Consider the following 24,977-nt stretch of genomic DNA (forward strand, 5'->3'; position numbering starts at 1 on the left):
AATGTAGTCTAACTGTTTCACCAAATGCAGGGAGAAGCTGGGCAGAAGAAGGAACTTTTGTATTCAATCCAAATGTCAGAGTGCCTGTGGTAATTCCATCAGGTGAGGAGCAGAGGGAGGAATAGACGATTCCATAATGACCTTCAAGCACTTTATCTGTACGGTCTAGCACTTCGTTTTATTCAAGTGCTTTATTATACTTCCACACTTACTTTTGGTATTCATCAACTCCCTCCTGAAAGAGCTTAATCTGAAATCTTATTTAACCTGTAATGCCTGAACCAATCAAATTTCTTTTGTAATATGTAGCAGCAGAACAAGCCGAAAACACAGCATTAGAATCAGCATTAGCATACTTAGTTTTAAAAGTTATTACACTGAATGTGTTAGCAGAGAGTTGCAGCCTAGTTCCCATGCCTTAAATGCAGGGCGACATCAGCTCACATTATTTCCCAGCTTCCCTACTAGTCATGCTGTTGTGTTAAATGCTTAATTCTGATTGGTCAAAACCCTTTGACATGACTTTGAATAGCAAAGGCAATGTTATAGGGACAGCCTGATCATACATCTCATACATAACAAACCAATCCGAGGAGAATAGTCTACTGTTTGTGATTTTACCTCTACCTGTTAGCAGTTTGGTTAATGTTATTTTCCATCAGAATCAGTTGAACAGGAAGTTGTTGGGGTCCTTTCTCATCCTGTTGGGATTCTATTTCACATAATCACCAGCCAACTATATATTACCTCTTACATTGATCAGAGCCACATTTCTGGTGGCTAATGGAACATTCTTGTACCATCATATCGATACAGTATGGGAGTGACAGTATTTGCAACCAGTATTAGAGATGTTTCAATCAATCAATCAATCAATCAATCAATCAATCAATCAATCAATCAATCAATCAATCAATCTTTACTGTATAGCGCCAAATCACAACAAATGTTATCTCAACACGCTTGTACAATCAGAGCAGGTCTAGACTGTACTCTGTTATATTATTAACCCAACATCAAGACAGGGTCTTAATCTACCATGAGTAGAGCACTTGCCACCATTTAGCTAGTTACAGCAGCAAGGAAAAACTTATTTTTAACAGGCAGAAACCTCGAGCAGAACCAGACTCATGTTTGACGACCAAGTTAGGGTTGGAAAGAGGGATAGAGGAGATTAGGAGAGAGCGAGAGCGAGAGAGAGAGAGAGAGAGAGAGAGAGAGAGCGAGAGAGAGAGAGAGAGAGAGAGAGAGGATAGTGATGAGACGGATAGTAGTAATTGTTGCCGCTGGAGTTCAGTGGAGTTCCAATAACATTTTAGTATTGGTGGTAACCATCCCCTCCAACAGCTGTGAGGGAAAACCACTTATTGCTGACATTTTGCTAGCCCTACTAAGAATACATTCTTAGCTAGCGCTGCATTATTGTTGTTTGGTTTAGTCACGTAAAAATACTTAACACCAGTTGCCTTTTTGGGGGACAATAAATGATGGTACCAGTTGCCCGACAAAGATACTGATGCTGTATTGAAGGCTGATTTTTTTTCAGGTAACTCTAGCAAGTAGATACTACATTAAGTCAGGGCCAAAAAAAAACCCAACTAAATCAGCAATATAAAAAAAAGTGAAAAATTCTTTGTCTTAAATAATCCATCTTCTGCTTACCTGCTGCACCCGATGATCTTAATATTTAGGCTTCACTTTTGAGAAACTATCCTCTGTCATGATGTACAGTCTATGCCAAAAACCTCCCAAAAATAATCTTAGTCTTAATCATCATGTTAAGTGCTAATTAGCTAACATCAGCACTCTTAGAAATGAAGATAAATGGTAAATGGACTTGTACTTATATAGCGCTTTTCTAGTCTGTCGGGCTACTCTAAGCGCTTTTTACTCTACTTGTCGCATTCACCCATTCATACTCATTCACTCACAGATGGTAGAGGCTATTTAGTGAGGGACCATCAGTGTTAGCTAATCTCATTCGTACACATTCACACACAGCTGAACAACAGCTGGAGCAATTTGGCGTGTCAGCTGGATCGAACCGCCAACCTTCCGATTGATAGACGACCAACTCTACCAACTGAGCCACAGCTGAGCCACAGCCAACAAGAAGATGATCATGGTGAAAATGGTTCCTCAAATAGGAAAATTGTCATGTATGCCAAAAACCTCCAAAAAAGTCATCTTAATCTTAGTCTTAATCATTGTTTTAAGTTCCAATTAGCTAACATTAGCCTGCTTAGAAACTAAGATGGTGAACATGGTACCTCAAATGGGAAAACTGTCATCATGAGCATCAGGAATGCACAATTTGGGGCAAAGCCACACCATGCTGCCTCACAGAGATGTTAGCTGTTATGACTCTTGTATTGATCCACATTTGACTTTTAACATAAGAATGCCAAACCCAATCGTGCAGCAAACACCATCAGGTACTTCCATGTACCGTATGACCTAGGTCAGGGATGGACTCACAACACTAATTAACTCATTTGCTCTTTTGAAATCATGTTAGCTCAGAACATCCTAATCTTTTTACCCAGGATTTGCCGGCTAAGTCCACCAGCCTGCAGCCCCACTCAGACGTCTGACCGGTCAAACTTCAGCTCCAGTAAGCAGGCTCTGCGTGACACCTGCAGCTCACATGCAGAACAGCCTGTGTACTGTACTCCTGCAGCTCCAGTGATTTCATAGATCATCCGAGGCCACCTATGTTAAACATGCACCCAGTGAACCGTCAGGCATCTAAATGACAGCTGCTACAATGCAAGCTCTCTGATAGCTGCAGACCCTGGAGCAGAGTTTTATTTCAGGAAAAGCAGCTACGTTGTTCTTGAGGGAACTTCACTTTTGTTGTTTATGACAAGTTTGGTGGTAATTTTGAAAACATATTTTCCGATCAAATCCTTGAGGGGATTCCTCTCTCTGCTTTTAATGTGATGTTGTTTTTGTAGGGGGTTCATAGACATACTTTCCAATACTGGATATATGGTGTTATCTGAGGCTGATACCTTTACTGGTATTATTTTGGCAAAGACTTTCATAAGGACCAAAAACATGCACTTTGCAGCCAAAGAGAGAATGCTGACTCTGGATAGCTCCAAATGAGAAACAGAACCAGTGTTTTACCTTCTGTGCTGCTACACCTTCTTCTTCTTGTGTGTGCTGATTGATTTTTTAGCTGATTTGGCCAGAGTGATAGCAGAGAGAAGGTGAGTGATGCAGTGTGAGAAAGTAGAGAAAGAAGGAGAGGGAGGGAGGTGATTTGGAGGAAACAGAGAGAAAGAGCTGCAGAGCGAGGGAGGGAGGGAGGGAGGGAGGTAAAGAGACGGTCATCTTTGATCGTGCTGTGCTGCTTCTTCTCTCCATCTAATCAGCTTGGACGCCAGCCAAGCCCTCCCTGCTCAGAGACGGACTAGAGGGGTGTGTGCGTGCGTGCGTGTGTGTGTGCTTGCATCATTGTGTGTATGTGTTGTGCCTCACACTGATAGTGTCTGTGTGTGTTAGACTTAGAATAAGGGCCCAGGTGTCTAAGTGTGTGTGTGTGTGATTGAGAAGACTTCAAATGTTTGCGTGTGTGTTTGTGTGTGCGTGTGCATGTGCATGTGTTTCTGTGTTTTGTAACTGTGTAGGATCTCTATACCGCAAAGTCCTGTTTCCACACAGAAGGGTACAGTGTGTACACAGCAGAGTGAACTTACTGATCTGTCTGTCGTTGATGCACAGAACATTGATCTGTGTGCCATCGCTGACCCATGGCCCAATATGATGTTTACACCATGTTAGTTTGTGTGTTGGTGTGTGTGGGGGGGTTAAGTTTCTCAACATCACTTGCCTCTGGAAAGTTATTTATATATTTATTTTTATTCCAGGACATCTTGTTTTTTTCCCTTCTTTTCAGAACTTTGTGATGTTAGATTTTGTTTCCATTAATCTCCTGATGCCAAATAATTCATCAGTATGAAGCCACAGCACAAAGTTCTATTTACTAGAGTGAGTCATTGTGTGGTTTGAATTTAACACTCCCCAACACTTACACAGGCCAGCTGTTCTCAACATCACCCTGTCGCAACAGGAAGTGTAACATAATATCAACTCAAAAGTACAAATAAGCCTACCTCACTGATCATATCTCACTCAATAAACAGTGAATGCACTGTTACATTTCTAAAAGAGAGCAGGTAGCTATTTCATTCACAACACCTTTTCAAATCTCATCGGCATGTAGCAATTTTGTATTGGCAGCTGGGGCGGAGCAAGATTATTTTCACTGGGGTGGCCAAACTGAGGCACAGACTTGTTGGGGTGGCAACGCGTGGTGGACTTTAGGGGTTTATCCCAAACTAGTGCTGAGCGATATTGAAAAAGATGTTATCACAATCAATTTTTTCGTATCGGTCGATATTAATACATTTCATGATAAATATCAAATAATTATTTCCTATAATTTTAAAGGCAGATGAGTGAAAGTTGAAGAAACCAGACAGTTTGTTAGCTTGTATCTGGGATTTAGTAGTCTAGTTAATAGCCAAAATATCTCAACTAATGAAGTTTAGTGACCTTCTTGTCGAGCATGTTTTCACTCTGCTTTGAGCTGGTAGGTGTTTGCGTTTCTTCAGTGTCACTGTCGTTCGTTCAGCTGTGTTGACATTCCGCTCCAAACCTGCCTACCTCTTACCCTGCGATATGATTGGCTGTTCCATCCCGATATCTTCATCTGTTTAATATTGGGTGGGAATTAGCCTTTAAGACACATTATCGTCCCCTCCCTTTCCAGTGGTTGGGGGGTGTAATTACAGGGTAAAATATCAGCGTTTTATCTTACATTTGTCATTTTTATATTGAGAATAATAATATTACGATAATTATCGTTATAGTTTTATTGCCCAGCCCCATTCCCAAACCTAGGAGGGTCATCTCCTCTTATCACATCTACTTTAACTTATGATATAAAAGAATCCAAAAATTTTCTTTTAACTTTCTAAAGGAAACTTAACAGAGTAGAAATGCTAACATCTGCTGGACTTAATTCTTGAAGAAGATGTGAATGTTTGTCCAAAGTCCTCATTTAAAGTATCAAAATTAGCCACATTTGGATGCAAAGTAGATAGTTGAAAATAGTTGGGATGGCCACAGCAACCCCTGGCCGTCCCCTGGCTTCCACCCTGATTGGCAGACAGCAGTTTGTTTAGAGTCTAGTGCACGTTCCAAAGTTAAATTCTTCTATAAGTCAATGAAATTATTCACTCTGGGGAGCTCTATCATGATTTGGCAGTCCAGCACCCTCTATGAATCATAGTCGAGTGATTAGCTTTCTGTCAGCTAATTATCTAACAGGGAGATTTATCGTAGAATTAAGCTTTATGTGTTCAGCACACGCTTCATAACAAATGGTATCTCAAGAAATTTATAAAATAGCAGTTCTAGATTGTGCTTTGTGTTGCATTAATCTACTGTGAGAAAACACTTGGCAATATTTAGCAAGGAAAGTGGAGAGGACAAACTTCCTATACAAAAAGGCAAAAACCTCGAGCAAGACCAGACTTGTGTGAACAGCAGTCTACTGCGACTTGCAGAAAGAGACATGGATAGAGACAAAAAATGACATGTATGCGCCCCATGTACAGAGCAACCCCTGGCCCTTGTTTGCAGCGGTTGCTGGTTCGACTTCCTGGCCACATGTCTTCACCCACTCTCTACTCCACACACAAAGGCAAAAATGCCCCAAGAAGTAACCTTAAAGGGTAAAAAAAAGTAAGAGTTATATTAATAGTTGTAGCATTTGGAGTCAGGCAGGTCCACAGTAACCAGCTAGAGAAGTAAAATTAAGTAAAGTTAGTGAAGTTCTGTAATGTGATATAAGTGCATTAAGGTACATTTAGATGAACAGGATAGATCCCTCAGGCCTATATTTGAAGCATATATTTTTAACATACTTGCTAATTTGAAAAAGTTAGAAGAATTCATGCATGCAGAGACAACTATGACTGGACCTGATTTTACATACATCCTACTTTAAAATAATATGAGGTTTGTATCTTTAAAGGCACATGAAGATTTTAAGTTAATGGACTGCAGTAATATGATTATGAATGCATTAAGGTGCATTTAGATAGACAGGGTAGATCCCCCAGATCTCTATTTGAAGCATACATTTTTAACACTAGCTCATTTTGAAAAAGTCAGCCTAATTTGTGCATGCAACAGACGATATGGCTGCACGTTGATACTACGCCATTCCTACTTTGATACTATAGAGACAAAAAGATGTAAAGGTAAAATATTGATGATTTTCTGGTAGTGTAAAATGAAAATCATACTTGCAGATGAAGATATCTGTCTAGCTAATCTTTAGACGGACACAGAAGATAACATCATAGCTAGCCGTGAGTTAATAATGGAATCAGGTGTGATATGACACCAAAAGTCCTACTCTTGAGCATGATTTTAAAGCACAAGAAGAAGATAAAAAAGTTGCATTATTACAACCTGAACTTTCACTTTACACTTTGTTACAAAACCTTTCAGAATATTTGCATTCACTACCAAGTAGCATATTTTTCCAGATGCTTAATTTCTACTTTTCAGTCTGTACCTAGTTATGACCTTTGTCCCACACCTAATTATTTCCACTTCACAGAATTGAGCCCTTTGCATCCCAGACTGAACCGCCGCATTCAGGAGCTTCCCTGGCTCTTCTCTTTAAGGGGTTGGCTGTGGCTACTGGTAGGGGGGTCATCTCTTACTTGGAAGGTTGGCATTTCAATCCCCAACTCCCACAGCCTACATGGCAGAGTGTAGACTCTGAACCCTTAATTTATCCTGGTGGCAAAAGCAGCAGAGTGTAAATGCATGTGAATGGGATTAGTTAGTGCTGATGGGCACTTAGTATAGCAGCCTTGAATCAAAGTGTGTGAATGTGTGTGAATCTAACATGTGGTGTGCAGCGCTAAGAACAGTCTAATTAAAGGAAAAAGTTCATATTGTGTTTCAGCCTGTGTTTTACCACCCTGTTAGAAATAACAACACTACTTCTAAATATTCTTTAGAACTTGCATTAGGAACAGCAGTTTTTGTGTTTTATCTCAAATTTGAGATTTCCCATAACAAATTCCCAGTTATTTATACTTTGTATTGTTCTGCTCTGCTAAAGTGGTAAAGTCTGCTACACTTATTCCATCAGAAGTTTCTCTAGTTATAATAATCCAAGCTCCTTGAACCACTTCAACTTAAATACAACAATGGTTACACACGGCCAATCAAATCTCGCTATCAGATCCTTCACTCGCTGGATTGGTGGTGCTTGGCCTCTCTGATCTCTCGCACCTCTGATGCCATCTACGGACACATCAGCAGAAGTGGAGCTCAGCTGTTCACTTATTCTCATTTTCATTGGGTTCAGTGAGAGGCTAAACTTTATTATCTGATTTAAAGTGACAGAAATCTTTTTCGTTTTTATACACAATGTGGCATTTTCTTCTATATGAACAAGTCTCATAATAATGAACTACCGATCCCCATTGTTGGCTCTGTAGCTCACACTACTGCCACAGAAACTCATGCCATCCTGGATCTATGAAAACACATACAAGACTTAAAGATAAAACAAAGAGTCATTCAATTTTATGTCATCTGCAGCTTTGTAATGCATCACATCAAATGTCAAAGAGCTTTGTTGTTTATGCTTAATATTCAGAACTGTTTTATGGCGTTTAAAATCTAAGGATTTAGCTGTAGAGCATTAGAATACAATGTACGTAAGTTATTGTTCAATTCAAAATAACAAATAGCAGTAAAAATAATCTTGAAATTCACCTTAATGGAAACAACTGTTAGTAACAGCCCTTAAATATCACCTTAAAATGTTTGAAGCATATCATTTGTCATCAGTTTGACTGTGATATGCATCAAAAGTCCTAGATTTTAAATATCTTTATGGATAAAAGAAGAACAAGTTGTCCAAAAAGCCAACTTAGATGTAAATGGATTTTTAGCTTTGTAAACACAAGCAGTACAAAGTCCAAAACATGTAATCAACTATTGTCTACCAAGTTACATGACATCTAGTCAGTCACAGCCTGCCCTATTCAGGTTAAATGGTATTATTTATATCACAGATCTTTAATGTGATGTAGCAGAATTGTTGTTGAAGTGCAAATGCACTCAATGATCTTTTGGTCTATATCAAGAAAAGTGTATAAATGAGGTAAACAGCCACTGTGCATAAACACTGTGTTCCACTTTTCTGGTCACACTGCATGATTTGAGAACAACCCGGCTCTGTGCAGGAAACCAGGTCAGCTCAGGTCACCATGTATATCCAGACCACCGGTGTTATGGTGACTCTGGTGCCATCATCTGGCTCTCTCTGCACCTCGCATGCTAATGTGCACATACCTGTGGTGTTGCAGGAGGTGAGATGAGTCTGTGGTTACACTCTTGATGAAGTGCCATATTAAGTTTTAGGTTAAGTTTCACTGCAGTAAAAGCTACAATGAGGTTTAACATCCAATCATATAGTAACATACAGCAGCTCTCCAGAAGGATCAGGACTGTTGACCCAAATTATGAATAGCAAATTAATATTTTAATCTCTGGCAACCGTCCATGATGCAGGCAAGGATAATCCACCCTTCAGCCTCCGGTTTGTAGAAGCATGACACCATTAATTATGATTCATGACTTTTATTTTTAATCCAGGCAGCCACAACTTAGTCATTATAAGGCTTCTCAGTCATCACTGCTAATATCTGCCAGCATGTGATATCAGGTGGTTTAGGCCTGTCACAGATACTAAGGGGTGTTGTTGTGTATGTTTTCTGATATGTACCCAAATGAAGACTCTTCTTAACATATACCACAACCTATGCACAAGCATTGGTTTTCAGATTATGATTGTATAAAGTATCTTTGATAAAGGAATTTGTTAAGAGAGCAGCTTTGTTTTAAGCTGTTATTATCATTTCAGCTCAGAAATTCTCCATGTCGACTGCTGTAACAGTAAGCTATGGATTTTACCAACTGACAAACTGGAAGGACAACCCTTCTTGCTTTTTTAGTACAGTGTGAACTCCATAGACTCTATTAAGCATGGATGAAGTCTCTGTGACATCATCTGTTGGTCTCTGAAGAGGCGTTCTGAAACCCAATGGAGGTCGCCATACTGACTCCGATCTAACTTTGGGTCAACCTAAAACCAGACTAAGTAGTGGAGAATCCCCGCAAACAGTTTAAAACATGCCCACCTGTTAGTCCACTCAGTCTCGCCCCCAATTATGCAAATGTATGTACAACTCTTAGCCTTTATGTTATCTTTACAAATATGCAAAAAAAATGTCCCCCCGCCCAAAGTTGAATAAAGAAAGAGGCTACAAGAATAAAAAACAGGCTTTTTAAAATGGTGATCTAAAAGAGGTTTCCTTGGCTTTTGGGGCCAGCCTCAAGTGGACAATCAAGGAACTGCAGCTTTGGTTTCATTTTTTACTGGTTGCCTCTTGATGAACATCTGAACTCCGTTTGCATTCATGTATGTAGTTTATTTGATAGGGACAATCCAAATGATATAGGAAAACTGCTGTATCTGATGCGTCGCAAATACAGACTATAGCTATTGCTAATTTTTAGGGATGGGACATGATCTTAAAGCAGTTTGCTAACTGTGTCGACAAACAGAAGGAGAAGAATGCTTACTGCTTCTAGATTCTTATTTAATTCCAAATATATTTAGAACAAGGAGGAAAATATTGAAATACCTGTTTTAATTAACATGAATTAGCCCATTGGGTTTTTATGGTGGGGGGCTTCATTACTAATAATTGCTGAATAGATGCCAATGATTGAGTAGTATTTTTTGCTTGAAATGCCCATCCCAACTTGTTCCAACTCCTGTCCCTATTAGGACAGAACACTCCACTAGGTGGCAGCACTAGTGATATTTACTTTTGGCCTAAATAGTGGTTATCTCAATATTTCTAAGTAATTTGCTTATTTTCAGCAATATGGATCCGTCCCTGAGATATCATCCACCATATTTTGTTCACAATTTGCACGTATTGATCCTTGTCTGTGTTTTACTTGTTTTAAAACAGGGTAAAAAGAAACACCATTGACCGAAAATGTTTTACAACTCATCTTGCAGAGATCTGATTGTGTGCAGGAAAACACATCATTGCAGGGGCACCGATTGGCTGAGCAGTTTAAGTGTGCGCCTCATGCGTAGAGGCTGCGGGCCACGACTCTTTATTGCATGTCATAACCTACTCAACCCACACCTCCACACAGCTAGCTAGATGCATAAATCATTTGAAACAATCTTGGCATTCTTTACCTTTAAATCTTACAGCAAAAGATCTTTGTGGCAGCAAGAAAGAACGTCTGCCTCTGAAAACTAAACCTTGTTTTCCTATTTTTTGAGAGATTACCTATAACCTTGTTTCAGTTTATGGTTCCCCTGTGTGCTTAGAGAATATTGAATTATATCTGCAGATAACCTTTAAGCTGCAAAACGAAAGCATGAACACGTTCTCTAAAACAACAAACCTTTACCCGTGTCAAACCACAACCCTCTTAAAGAAAAGCTGTACTGTGCTTTTGCTATTACTCTGCTGGATCTGCTGTAACTGTGGCTGAAAGTTCAAAACAAAAGATGGAATAAACGGCTGAAAAAACACCCATGAAAATTTGTAGAGAGCAATTTAGCCTAAATTCCTTTCAGAGGACTTGTAGTAGCTTTATGGTAAATTAGCTTTGGCTGCAGACCTGTTTCCTCTAATAGATGCAGGATTGTGGTTGTTAACAGGGAACACAACCTGAGCCTTTATTACTTCAGTGAAGTCTCTATCAATAATGTGATTAGGAAATAAAGAATCATTAGGTCAAGGGTGTGATCTGTGGCTGAGTATGCCTTTAACTTGAAGATAATTTGTTTCCTGTGACATCCAGAGCAATCTTTGTCTGCTGAAAACACTTCTTGAGTCTATACTGAAGAAATCATCCAAATGTAGGTAAGGCCATTGGACCTTGAATAAAATGTTTAGTGGCCTGTTCATAATGTATCTCAATCATCAATAAAGGAGAAATATATGCAGTGATTAGTTATAACCATGTCAGCACCTCTGGTGTTAAAAGTGAAGCCACACAAAAGTAAAAAAAAAACTACAGTTCCTCAAGTGTCCACTAGAGGCCTGGCTCCAAAAGCCAAAGAGACCCATTAAGCTTCATGTTATAATGGCTGCTTTTACAGCAGAAATTATAAAATATTGGTAGCCTGGTAAAAAAAAAAAAAAAACACCACATTTTTCAAATTGATTTTAAAATGTTTCCTATTATGACTTATACATAATATGATAATTATATAATTAAAAATGTTAATTAAAAATGTAATTAATAATTATACAATTATTTATAGTTTTTTTTATAACTCTTTTGTTTTTATATATTTAGTCTAAGTCTAAGAGATAAGCATACAATTGTACAACAGGCAAGTTGCCTGACAGATGGAGGTGTTGCACCTGTTTGGAAAGAGGCTTTAAGGTTCATCACAGCTCCACCTCTTTGCTAGTTACTAGACTTATTGAAAGTGAGTTGGAGTCAGTGATTCCAAAATGGCGACCACCATCGCTGGGCTTCAGAATACCCCTTTAGAAACTAGGGGTGTGCCAAAATATCGATACTAAGATATATATTGTGAGATTTCATCTTGCCATACGTTATCGATACACTGGCGCCAAATATCGATATTTAAACATAAACATACAGCCGTTCTAAACAGATTCTCTCACAAAAGCCTCCTACAATTTTGATTTACAGAGTCACTACTGCAAGCCTCCACATGATGGCGCTTAACATGAATACGAGTGGGTGCTGCGGTAGAGTACTCTTTGAAAGGAAATAAACAGAAGAAAAATAAAATGGTACAAGGCAGAGGATAGGCAAACAGCAGAGAAAACGAAAGTGAAAGTTAAAAATTGCTCTAGCAGCAGTGAACTCTAAGTGACCCAGTAACATGCTGTCTACGTATCGTTGGCATAGAGACAAGTCGCTGTATACACGTGCTGACCCGACCAAAACATATAGTGAAGGAATAACAGTTCGGGGGCCACAAATAGGCGGCCAGCGGGCCGGATGTTAGACCAAATGTGCTGTAGATACTTTGTTTTACTTGGATGTGGTTCATGTGAAATTGATTGACAATGTTTTGTAATTCCTGTGAAATGGATTCAGTGCAGTCAATAAATTCTGAATTTGTTCAGTGACATAGATATGTGATGTACCGTGGATGATATTTCCTGCAATAGATCGATTATCGCAGAATCGCTGTATCGTGATAGTATCGTTATCATGGGCAAAATATCGTGATAGTATTGTATCGCGAGGGACCTGGTGATACCCAGCCCTACTAGAAACAAAATCTATCAAATGTAGTTGTTCCTTGCTGCATCGGCAGATTCCGCACGGTCATTCTTGGAAAAATACAGATCATTTGGGATTCATATACATTAATATATGTGTATTTCAACACATTTGATGGTTATTTACAGCCCACTTCAGAGCCCCATGATGAGACGTTTTGTTTCCTTTTTCCTGTTTCCCTTTTCCTTTTCGATAAAAGGTCAACAAAAGAACATTTTATATGTCACCTTTGGAAGGAGGCACTTTGGTCCAACATTTAACAGAGGATTTATTATTTATTCTAGTTACTAACCTGATATTAGGAATCAACATATTTGCAGCCTTTCTTCAGCTGACATTTCTTATAATTTCAGTTTCAAATGATGGAAAAAATAATTAAACAGAATTAATTTAAATATGTTTTGAGATGCAAAGCCCCACAATTTAAAGTAGAAAATGTTAAGAATTATAGTAATTTCTTTGTCACATGTGAAGTAACACACCAAATGACGTTTGAAGCTGTATGATGGATTTTTTTTGTATTTAATGTGGCATTTCACTGTACCTACTCCTCTGCTTCTAACCGTGTCTCCTCTCCCTGTCTCTCCAGCTTTCTTTTGCTTCCACTGATGTCCCGCCCACCGTGCTCTTCCCAGCCAATAACTTGCCAGATCCTCAGATGGCTGTCTATTGAAGGGGCCATCTGCGAATGCTGAGCAGCTGGCAAGATCTAGGGCCGCCTCGTTGTCCTGTGATTGGCTGCTGGACAAGACTGAGGCATCATGGAGCCAATGTCCAACAAGCAGGATAGCAACTCATCAGAGGGCGATGAGAAAGGGTGAGACAGGATGAATGTGTGTGTGTGTGGGTGTGGTGTTGTGGTGTGTGTGTGTGTGTGTGGTGTGTGTGTGTGTGTGTGTGTGTGTGTGTGTGTGTGTGTGTGTGTTTGTTAACCAAATTGTGATGGTTTGTACATCTGCGTGTGTGTGTGTGTGTGTGGTGTGTGTGTTTGTTAACCAAATTGTGATGGATTGTACATCTGCGTGTGTGTGTGGTGTGTGTGTGTGTGTGTGGTGTGTGTGTGTGTGGTGTGTGTGTGTGTGTGTGTGTGTGGGTGGTGGTGGTGTTGCGTGCGTGCGTGCGTGCGTGTGCGTGCGTGCGCGTGCGTGCGTGCGCGTGCGTGTGCGTGCGTGCGTGTGCGTGCGTGCGTGTGTGTGTTTCATTCTTTGATGTAAACATGAAAGGAAAGCAGAGATTAACGGTGGATTTGACAGGAGAAAGAATAGCTGCAGGCGTAGATGGCCGCATTGATGGATGGATGAAAGTGTGCGCAGATGCCGAGGTGCAGCAACACAACCTCAAATCATCTGAGTCCTCACAAACAGAAATAAAGCTCATCATTCAATGTGTACACATTTTTGACGTAATAGAGAGAAGAGATTCATAAAAGGATGACAGATACATCTGTCATTGGATTGATTCTTCATTGACATGCAGAATGGAGCATGAACACATGATTAAAAAGAGATACAGAGCGGATGTTGTCAGGCAGGGTGGAGGGATTGACAGCAGAGAGGAACACAGTGTATTTAGAGCACTTTTGCAAGTAGTAACCATACACACAGATCAATCCATGGTGCTGCTTTCTGTGTGCTCTCCTAATCCCAGCACGTGCAGTTACACACATACGGTACATGTTGCCCTGCCATCAATGTTTGTGCCAGAGCTGATGACCACAGAAACCAAGCTAAGTGCCACACTGTTGACGTTTTTACTCATCATCCCTTTTCTCTTAGTAGCACTTGTAGGACTTATTTCTTTTAAATTCATTTAATATCAATACTATTATCCAAAGAGCCATTGTTAACAGTATTTTATTATTAGCCCAATAATAAATAAAATAAAATATGTTAAAGAAAAATCGATTTATTCATTTATGTAAATAATAATAAATAAAAAGTGTGAATATATATATTTCTATACAATTTCCAAAAATAAGAAATAAGCTTAGATAGAAGGCTATTCTATTCTATTCAAAAAGCCAAAGTTTTTTATTGTATTTATTATATAGTCAAAGTCAAGTCAAAATTATTTATAAAGCACATTTAAAACACAGCAGAAGCTGACCAAAGTGCTGTACAATACATAAAAAAACACAATGTGAGACCAAACAAGCAATCATTTAAAAAGAGACAAACAAACGACAAGAAAAGCACAGCATTGGAAATGAGAACCTATTCAGGGCTAGAGGACTCTATATAGCACATTTTAAAACAACTGCTATTGACCTAAGTGTTGTACAAGCTTAGACACAATATCAATCAATGCAAATATTAATTGAAAAAGATAGATATTAAAAAACAATCGATAACACACCAAAACAGCCTCAATAATAAAAGCAAAATAAAATGTTGGGATGTCTTGGACAACAGGTATTAAAAGCTAATGCAAAGAAGTGTGTTTTAAACAAAGATTCCCTCGCTAGTTTCTGCGTTGTTTTCCACCTCTTGTCTTCTTTTCTCTGCTGGTGAATGGTCAGCCATTAACCAAGCAAAAGTTTATGCTCTCCAAATAAAGTCAGTATAATATTAAATACATTCTCCATGTTCACCATATGAATTTTCCATATGATATCCAAAACTAAAGTTTTTGCCACATTGTCAACAGGAAGTGTGGAAATAATAACTTTGTAAATGTGTCGGACTCCTTCACACAGATTGATCCGATATGATGTGTGTGGTATCAGTTTGTTCATGGCATCGCTTTTGCTATTCAGAATGAAATACCCTTGTCATGAGGGTTTTGAACAATCAGAATCCAGTACTCAACACAGCGTGTGATTAGTAAGCCAGGTATTGAATATAGAAGAAAAGCAACCAGACACTCGCTTTTCTAAAGGTGTGGCCAATGATTTTTGATTGATTAATGAGAAAATTAAAAAGCAATTTTAAATTGTGCCTCTATTGTCTTGTGCTACCTGCAACAGAGCAATTTTTTGACTTTCTATGTCAGTTACAATTTTACATTTTTAAGCCCAAAAAATGTATTTTGGTTTTTTATGCTTGATATTTAATTTTTTTAATATACATAATTGTATTTATCAAGTTGCAATGGTCTAAATACATCCATACAGTCAGTGTTTCAACATAACTAATCATCTAATTTAAAAAAAAAAATAGACAATAAATGCTCGTTATTTCAAACACAGTTCAAATTGCAGCATGGTTGAAAAGATAATTTTTTTTAGATGAATGATGTTTATCATTAAGTTTTTTGTGGAATATAAGTTAATATGAGTGATATGAAATCTATCATACAAATTTGGGGTTCTACTTTTACTCACTAATGGACTAAATCTTCACATCAAATAACATAGTATTGTAACTTTTCATTGTAGACATATTGTGTGCTTATATCATGAGGGTCTTTTTAAACAATTCCTTGGGAAATGTCTTATTTCAAAGATTTTTTGTGTTTTTACTGGAAAGCTAAAGGTTGCTTTTCTATCAGCCTGAAAGGCGATATATGTATAGCTGAATTACATATGTCAGTATTTTCTTCTTGTGTGCTGAATTCATTTTCCCCCTTGAAAGCTAAGGGCCAAGATGGCAATCTATAAACTCTGCTGACCTGCTGACCTCTCAGCTGCCACATCCATCTAGCCAAACTCTTGGATTTTGTCAGAGGCCACCCTTAGCTATTCTTGTGTCGATATAGTGTGAAAGAAAACTAGCACGATGGTGTAGTGGCAGATACTGGGGAGGTAATTAAGTAAGCCTCAGCCTCACTGGTTTGGGCGGTTGCCTGAAGCATGTGAGTGTATCAACATGGGGCGAGGGAGTTTCTTGTTGTTACATATAGAGATGCAGGATATCTGTCTTCACACTTGCAATTTACAGCTCTGTGTGTGGTGTGTGTGTGTGTGCATGTGTTAGTGTGTGAGTGTGTGTGTGTGTAGGTGTGTGTGTGTGTGTGTCTGGATTAGTGGAGTGGAGAGAGCTGGATTAGGAGCACTGAGGCAGCTGGAGCCAACAGAAAGCAAAGGACAGATCAGGACGCAGCAATATGTGGCAACAACAGGGATTGTCGCTTTGTGTTGTGCGCATGTGCATGTGTGTGTGTCTGTGTGTGTTTGCCTGTGTCTGTGCGTTGGTGTGTCTGTATCTTTGTGTGTTATGTCTGTGTCATTGGGCATACACGTGCTCTTGCAAGTGCTGCCTCATGTGTTGACCCCTCCCCTTTATGATGTCTGAGTCATGGAGCTTTCATACACACACAAACACACACATGCACACGCACACACACACGCACGCACATATGAACACACACACACACACACACACACACACACAGATGTGATGTAAAACTTCACATTCCCTGGAGTGGAGAATACAGAAATAGCACTTTGTGTAGGTGTCTGTGTCATAACTGTGTGAAGTGTGAAGACTTAAAGATTTGAAGAGATGATTTCCTTGAATTTTTTAATTTAACTGGTAAGAAAAGAAAGGGAACTGGTGGTGTAGCTTCATATTTGGTGCATCTTTTCTAAATCAAATAATTCTAAGAGCCTTCCGGATCCTTGTGAAGGTCTTTAACATTTCACATGAACAGTTTTACAGTGTGATAAATTTGGTCCTTCATGTTTCAACACTGTTCCAGCTTGGAAGACTCCGTAGTAGCATTTAAGGTAGCAGCACACTTCATCTGATTGCCTGTTAGTGGACCCATGTGTGGCCTCCATTAGTTGCCAGTACTTGAAAGGCTTGGAACAATAGACTATGGGTCAGCATTGCTGCCATGTAGACCGGTCACACCGGTACATTACTCTGCTGTTTCACTCTTGGAGTCAACAAATAGATTTGTTTATCTGACTTTAAATGAATTGACTTTATTTTATTTATACGGGAGCACATGTAATTACAGATATTAAGATACAATACAATCATAAATCATAATATACTACATACAATCCATACACAAGTTTAATTTATACATCTAAAATACAATAGGTAAAAATAAGTACAGCCTTTGCGACACTCAACCTTTGTTGTGTAAGATTTCTGAGTCTAGGATGAATTTATTCTACTTGGTTAAATGTTCGACAGTTGACAGCATATATGGGGAATGCTGATTGTCCAAATTTAGATCTAAGATGTAGTATGTTACAGTTTCCATTTACCATGCTCCGACTTACTTACACGAGATTGTTGTACAACTAAAAAGGAGTTTAAGATGACATTAACGCAAAAAACTCTCATGACAGGTGGATTGTATTTTATTTTATTTTAAAAAAAATTTGCCACGTAAGGGTTTTTACATGCATGGCACAGCAAAAAAAAAGGCAATTTCTAACTATCAGCAGTTCCGTCTGGTGCATTTTAAACCCTCACTGAAACCTCAAAGCTAGCATTTGGCACGACACACAACTGTTGGTGACTGCTATCTCTAGGATTTTCGAAAAGGAAGGAAAGGTTTACTTAAGGTCTTTAATTGGCTAATGAGCCACACTCAGAGCAGGCCTTTTAGCAGGGGTTTAATTACAACTAATTTAAATGGACTGTACATAGCCAATTAAATGCCATGTGCCAGAACAAAGCTAGAGGTGAGGTTGAAACAGTGAAAGGGTTTTTTGAGACTCTGAGAGAATCCAATTAAGTCCCGTAACGAGATAATTGGGATGCTGAAGCTATCATTATTGGCGTTCACATGAATATTAAAGCCACCTTATGTAACAACTTCATCTGTACTTAGGACTTAATCTGATAAAACTCTGACAATTCAGGACGAAATTCGGAGAGAGAGGACGAAAACGCTGGTATACATTGACGGATGAAATTGGCAGTAAAAGATTCCCGGTTCGGTTTGAGAGTCTAAAATAAGGTTTTTAAATAAGTTATTATTAAGTAAGATCCAGGGTTTTAAGATCAAGGGCTGGCTAATAGGTTAAAGTTGGCTATAGTGGGCCAAAATAGAGGTCAGAGGGCAAAATGTTGGATTTCAGGTAGATAGATGTTTTGATATAAGTTTAGAGATTCAAATCCATGGAGGGCTCCAGATCTTAACTCAGAGCTGCAAAAATTAAGACTAACATTTAGCAGTATAAGAAAACTGCTTGGTGGAAACATCCAGTGTTGATAAATATAATAATGCAGAAGTGCAAGAACTGCAGTTCCTCAAGTGTCCTCTTGAGACTGGCTTAAAAAGACAAAGAACCCTCTTAGAGCCAATGTTTAAATGACAATACAAGCAGCCTGGTAAAAAAAAAGCAACACAAATGTTTGTGTGTATTCCTATTTCTTAATTTCCAACAAAAGTACCGAAGGATAAATTGTTTATAGCACAGAGGTTTTGGTTATATTGAGCCTAAAAGTTATGCATAATCAGACACAGTAAGTAGCGTGGGTCATTAGACTTACAGGTGGGTGTGATATAACTGTTTTCTCAAGTGGCCGGCTTGTTGTACCAACTCCACCTCTTTGCCAGTTTGTAGATTAGCTCAAAGTTAGTTGAAGTTAACTTTTCCAAAATGTCTACCACCATTTTTTGGGCTTCATAGCACCTCAAATAAAGTATCTGAGACTACATCCAAGTTTGGAGCTGCTCCTTCCCATGTAAGATAAATCCTGTCTGTACCCCTCCCTCCAAGTCATTCTTATGATGTCTGACGATTTCAATGAAACCCATGTTATTTCGTGGACACCACCTCAAAAGCCAGCAGGTGAATGGTGACTTGTGCCAATGAATAAGTAAATTTATTAAATAACCATCGTCACTTAACGTAGCAAACTAGAAAGCAAACAGTTGAGCTGTGGAATTAGTTGTAAAAAGTCATAACAGGATTATAGGGCTGATTGCCTCGTTATGTTCTCAACACAATCCCTCTTTCATAAAGCCAGTCTAACATAACCGACATAGCCTGCTTTCTTTCATTTTCCATGAGCTAATGACTGCCGACATGGATCACAAAGCCCCAAATAAAGATTCACTTAATTGGCCACAAATGCAAGCAAAGGATTAATATATTATTAAGTAAGCGCCGATTCCTGGAAGATAGATATTTGGGAATGCCAAAATATTCAATTTCTTTTTATTATTTTCTTTGATCTGCTGATAGATGTCTATTTTTTGTGTCTCAAGAATCTGACGAACACACTAGGAACAGCAAGGCTCTGTAGGTAAAAATGAATAGTTATGCTTTATCCCTCCTCAAACCCCTTCAAAAGAACCATTCTTTCTTTCTTAGCGAGGCCTTGTCCTCCAGTAACCCCCCTGAAGTTTTACATTAAGTTGTTCGCTGAGACAGCACACGCAGTCACAAACAGGTCTTGTTTTAATTCCCATGGCCCTTTGACCCCTTTTCGACAGTCTGGCATATAAGAAGGCTATGGAGGGATTACTAATCTAAGGCGTATGTTTAATGTTTCCTTATGCTTACAAAAGCGTAAAGCAAGCATTTTTAAACAATTTTATAGCAGACTTGGTTGTGTAACTCTGCAAAAGCTTCAGAATGCCACAATTGTTTCATGCATTAAGCTACTCGAAGGGGAATGGAAATGTAAGTTAATCAGTAAAAAACAAAACAGGTTATCATCTGCGTAAAACAGGTTATCATCTGCATAACATTAAACATCACAGAATATGTCTTATTGTTTTACCTATAGGAAGCATTGCTTTAAATTTACATTAGATTATTTCTTACTGTAACTGCCCTGTTTTAGTAGAATAGACCAATCACATTTCAGCAATCTTTGGCTCTATGACATAAACCAGTCTGTTGTGAAACTGCATGTTTAAAATAGGCTGAACCAAATGCAATCTATCCACCAATTATCTATCAACCATTATGTGCATATTTGAGTGGATAACTGTCAGCTGCATCTCATTGCATCTCTCATTTTCAACTTATCTATAAGATATAAATACAGGAGAGGCCTGATATATGTTATATAAGGACAGTTTTAAAACTAGGAGTATTCATAATTGTATTCAAGGTAACAGCACATTACATGTGCTTTGCAACTTTTCAATCACCACATGCTTAAAATGATAATTCTCTTCTATTTTTATATTTGATTCCTTGAGCAAGAGAGAGAGAGAGAGAGAGAGAGAGAGATGAGAGAGGAGAGAGAGAGAGAGAGAGAGAGAGATGAGAGAGGAGAGAGAGAGAGGAGAGAGATGAGAGAGGGAGAGAGAGAGAGGAGAGGAGAGAGAGAGGAGAGAGGAGAGAGAGAGAGAGAGAGAGCATGGTGGTGGTCAATTGACATAAGGGGGAAATCAAAAACTTGTGAACATTCCAACAACACCACACAAACATGCAGGAAGGTGCAAGGTTTTCGCTCACTTGCTGTTGAAGTTGCGCTTCTTCCTGCCTGCTGTGTGCGTCTCTGCTCGGCCCTCTATCACAACCACTACACTGCTAACTGTTGTCCCTCTGGCATCTGACATTGACTTCCAATAAACAAGACAAACCCTACTGCAGGACTCTTAGAATCAACAACTTGCTGCTGGGTTAGTTTTTCAGCAGTGCGAAACTTTGACTTTCCAACAACCACTGTCGTGTTGTATGATACTCCCCTGTCTTCTTCTTCATAACATGGACACAGCTCCAACAAGGCACCCCCAATATTAAGAGTTAGGTCACAGATTCAGTTAAGCCATGCTAGTAGCAGCTGATGTAGTCCACAGACCCAATTAGATATAATACAGTGCAAGTCTGGTGCAAACATGTAGTCTAAGAGCAAATAGTTTACCGTGATCTTGGCCAAAAAAAATCAGGTAAGGGAATTAATCAGCGCACTGACTGTTTCCTGCTTCATGGTTTGTGCAAACCTACGCTATAACTTGGGGCTTTCTCTTCACACCACTAGTCATTAGTAGTGGCCTCAGGTTTGCAAAAAGAAGCCAAGCACCTTACAGCTAAGTCCAAGCTAACTCCTGGCTCCGAGTCAGAGTGTGACATAACAATGTCATGGCTCCAAGCAGGATCTCTACTCAGCTAATGGTAATGCCAGAATGTCATTTAATTTAAGCGTGGGAGTCGATCACATGAGAGCAGTTGTACCCTGTAACCAATTGAGCTTTAAAAAGTCACTACACACATTTTTTTTTGGCCTTTGCTCTTATTGTCCTTGCACTCATGCTTCCTGCACCAAAAATCTTGTCCCTGGCCCTCAGATCCTTCATTCACAACCAGCACTGCATTCACTGGCTTGATCTCCAGTGGCAGTATGTCAGCTTGTTGGGCAGACACAAAGAGATCCTTTGCAGCAGTGCCAGACAGAAAGACTGTCCCCTAACATCAGTAAGACCAGGCAGGTGGTGGGGGATTACAGACAGCATTCATCCTTCAGCAGACACAGAAAGAGAAAACAAGTTCTTTTAAGTTCCTCTGTGTGCAAACACTAGAGAACCTGTAATGGGATCTACACTCAGGAGCTGTGATTAAGATGACACAGCAGTGAGTTCATTACCTCCTCATGAGGCAGCTCAGGAAGTTTGTCTCAGTTTAACAGAGACTAAGATGTTCTGTTCAGATCATCCTGGTGGTTGAGCAGTCTCAGGGTCTAGAGATGTTCATCTGACTTACCTTTCGGGGCTTCTAGTATGCGCAGCAACCAGTGATACAGGACATGCTACCAAGACTTTGTTTTCTTTGTGTTTCCCATTAGACAAGTCACCTTCAGCTCCATTGCAAAATACACTGCGATAGGCGCAGACATATACTGTTTTGGAACCAAAATATGCATTAAGCGATCTTAACAAGTCAACATTGCACCCTTTTTTCCAATTGACACGCACATAAAACGTACTTACAAATGATGTCTGAGAACCCTAAGGTCTAAACAGTCTACAGCAGAACAGATCCTAGTGGTGATTTGAAGTAGACACTTGTTATGGAAAGTTGAACAACTCTTGTGTTAGTGTTACATTTTCTCTCAATATTCCTCTTCTGTTTCGCTAATCCGGTGGCAATTTATCAACAGAGCTGTGAATTATGACGCTACAACCCCTCTTTCTGTTATCAAATAACAAAAAAAAAAAAATTTACCTGAATATAAACACACATATATTAGCATTAGAACCTAAGTGCTATGACATACAATTGAGCATGCCTTCTATTGCTGCTCCCCCTGCAAAACTGCTTTGCAACCCACCTCCACCCCAGCACCTCTTTTTATGCTGTGTCTGATTTCACCAGGGTCGTATGTATTGTTACTGATGCCTGCTCTGTTCTGTACCCCAAGGGAGTCTTTGATGCTGCTCTCCCTGCCTTAGCTTTCATGCATGCACATTAAAGAGAAGGGAGGTGTGCCCTCCCAACCTCAAGTTTTGGCATTCCAAGTAGGCAAGTGGAAAGGCAGGGAGCTCCCAGAACAGAGCCATACTGACAATTATAACTTATTGCATGCAAATAATTAGTTTGACCCATGTCCCATCTGGTGTAATGGAAAAGGCGGGCTTCATGATCTATGCTGCTGCCAGTCACCACGGGCAGCTCAAAATGTTTTGGTCCAGCCATCCATCTTTTATATTGTCAGTGGTGTGGCGTTGTTTATAGTCTACCAACTTAAGAAGCAAGAACAGAGTTGGTGTTGAGACATGATGTCTAAAAGAGGCTTGTTAGCTGCTGAACAGCTCTACTTAAAGCAGAAACCAGAACATCTCCATTGACAAAATATAGTGTGTAGGTGTAAAGGGTGGTTATTGATCTAACAAATCAAGTTCTTCACGGGAATCATACCAAACATTCAGCAAGACCTGGCTCCTTTGATGCATCACACGTTTCATCAGCCCTTCCGCAAGGTTCCTTTACTGACCCCACTATATGTAAAAGCTTTGGACCAATATTGATGATATAAACTGCTGGACAAAACTCTAGCTCTTATCAATGTAATTAATCAGATCAAGAAATTTAGCTACACAAAATTTTCTGCTTCAATCTTCCACTTCCACTTTCCTTGAAAGGGGTCGTGTTCTGTACATGCCTGTGGACAAGTCCCTCTGTACTAACGCCCCCGTCTTTCCTGCAATCGCAAGCTTAACTGGTTGGAAATGTTTATTCGATTAGAAATTAAACAACAATTAAATCAATTGTCAAAAGAGATTGCATTTATTACTTAATTTCAATCATGCAGAAAAAATCAGGCCTTGATATTAGATAAGCTAATCTTAGAGAGTCAGGCCTAAAACTTAGATATAGTCATGGCCAAAAGTTTTGAGAATGACACAAATATTACATTTTCACAAAGTCTGCTGCTTCAGGGTTTTTAGGTGTTTTTGTCAGATGTTTCTATGGTATAATGAAATACAATTAGAAGCATTTCATAAGTATCAAAAACTTTTATTGAGAATTACACAGAATTCATGCAATAAGTCAATATTTGCAGTGTTGACCCTTCTTTTTCAAGACCTCTGCAATTCTCCCTGGCATGCTGTCAATCAACTTCTGGACCAAATCCTGACTGATGGCAGTCCATTCTTGCATAATCAATGCTTGGAGTTTGTCAGAATTTGTGGGTTTTTGATTGTCCACCAGCCTCTTGAGGATTGACCACAAGTTCTCAATGGGATTAAGATCTGGGGAGTTTCCTGGCCAAGGGCCCAAAATCTTATTGTTTTGTTCCCCGAGCCATTTTGTTATGACTTTTGCTTTATGGCAAGGTGCTCCATCATGCTGGAAAAGGCATTCTTCATCATCAAACTGCCCTTGGATGGTTGGGAGAAGTTGCTCTCGGAGGACGTTCTGGTACCATTCTTTATTCATGGCTGTGTTTTTAGGCAAGATTGTGAGAGAGCCCACTCCCTTGACCGAAAAGCAACCCCACACATGAATGGTCTCAGGATGCTTCACTGTTGGCAAGAGACAGGACTGATGGTAGCGCTCACCTCGTCTTCTCCAAACAAGCCTTCCTCCAGATGCCCCAAACAATCGGAAAGGGGATTCATCAGAGAAAATGACTTTACCCCAGTCCTCAGCAGTCCAGTCCCTGTACCTTCTGCAGAATATCAGTCTGTCCCTGATGTTTTTACTGGAGAGAAGTGGCTTCTTTGCTGCCCTCCTTGACACCAGGCCTTCCTCCAAAAGTCTTCGCCTCACTGTGTGTGCAGATGCACTCACACCTGCCTGCTGCCATTCCTGAGCAAGCTCTGCACTGGTGGTGGCCCGATCCCGCAGCTGTAACACCTTCAGGAGACGGTACTGGCGCTTGCTGGACTTTCTTGGGCGCCCTGGAGCCTGTTTGGCAACAATTGAACCTCTCTCCTTGAAGTTCTTGATAATTCAATAGACGGTTGACTGAGGTGCAATCTTACTCGCTGCTATAAACTTCCCTGTTAGGCCCTTTTTGTGCATTGCAATGATGGCTGCACGTGTTTCCTTGCAGGTGACCATGGCTAACAGATGAGGAACAATGGTGTCATGCACCATCTTCCTTTTAAAGTGTCCAGTCACTCAATCATGACAGATTGATCGCCAGCCTTGTCCTCATCAACACCCACACCTGTGTTAATGTGTGTGACACCTGTGTGTCATTGAAATTATGATAGCTGGTCCTTTTGTGGCAGGGCTGAAATGCAGTGGAAAT

At 39.6% G+C, this 24,977-nt stretch overlaps 1 protein-coding gene across 7 annotated transcripts in view; it reads left to right on the forward strand.

The window, feature by feature from the left end:
- Positions 1-24,977, forward strand: part of LOC117832181 (thyroid hormone receptor alpha) — a 146,626-nt gene that overhangs the window by 82,786 nt on the left and 38,863 nt on the right. For all 7 annotated transcript variants that reach the window (XM_034711190.1, XM_034711192.1, XM_034711189.1 and 4 more), the window contains one exon: positions 13,004-13,231. In XM_034711190.1, coding sequence (XP_034567081.1) covers positions 13,176-13,231 — 56 coding nt within the window. In that variant the 5' untranslated portion in view covers positions 13,004-13,175. The remainder of the gene's footprint in view (positions 1-13,003; positions 13,232-24,977) is intronic.

The sequence above is a fragment of the Notolabrus celidotus genome, chromosome 20, assembly GCF_009762535.1.
Source record: "Notolabrus celidotus isolate fNotCel1 chromosome 20, fNotCel1.pri, whole genome shotgun sequence".
NCBI classification, from domain to species: domain Eukaryota; kingdom Metazoa; phylum Chordata; class Actinopteri; order Labriformes; family Labridae; genus Notolabrus; species Notolabrus celidotus.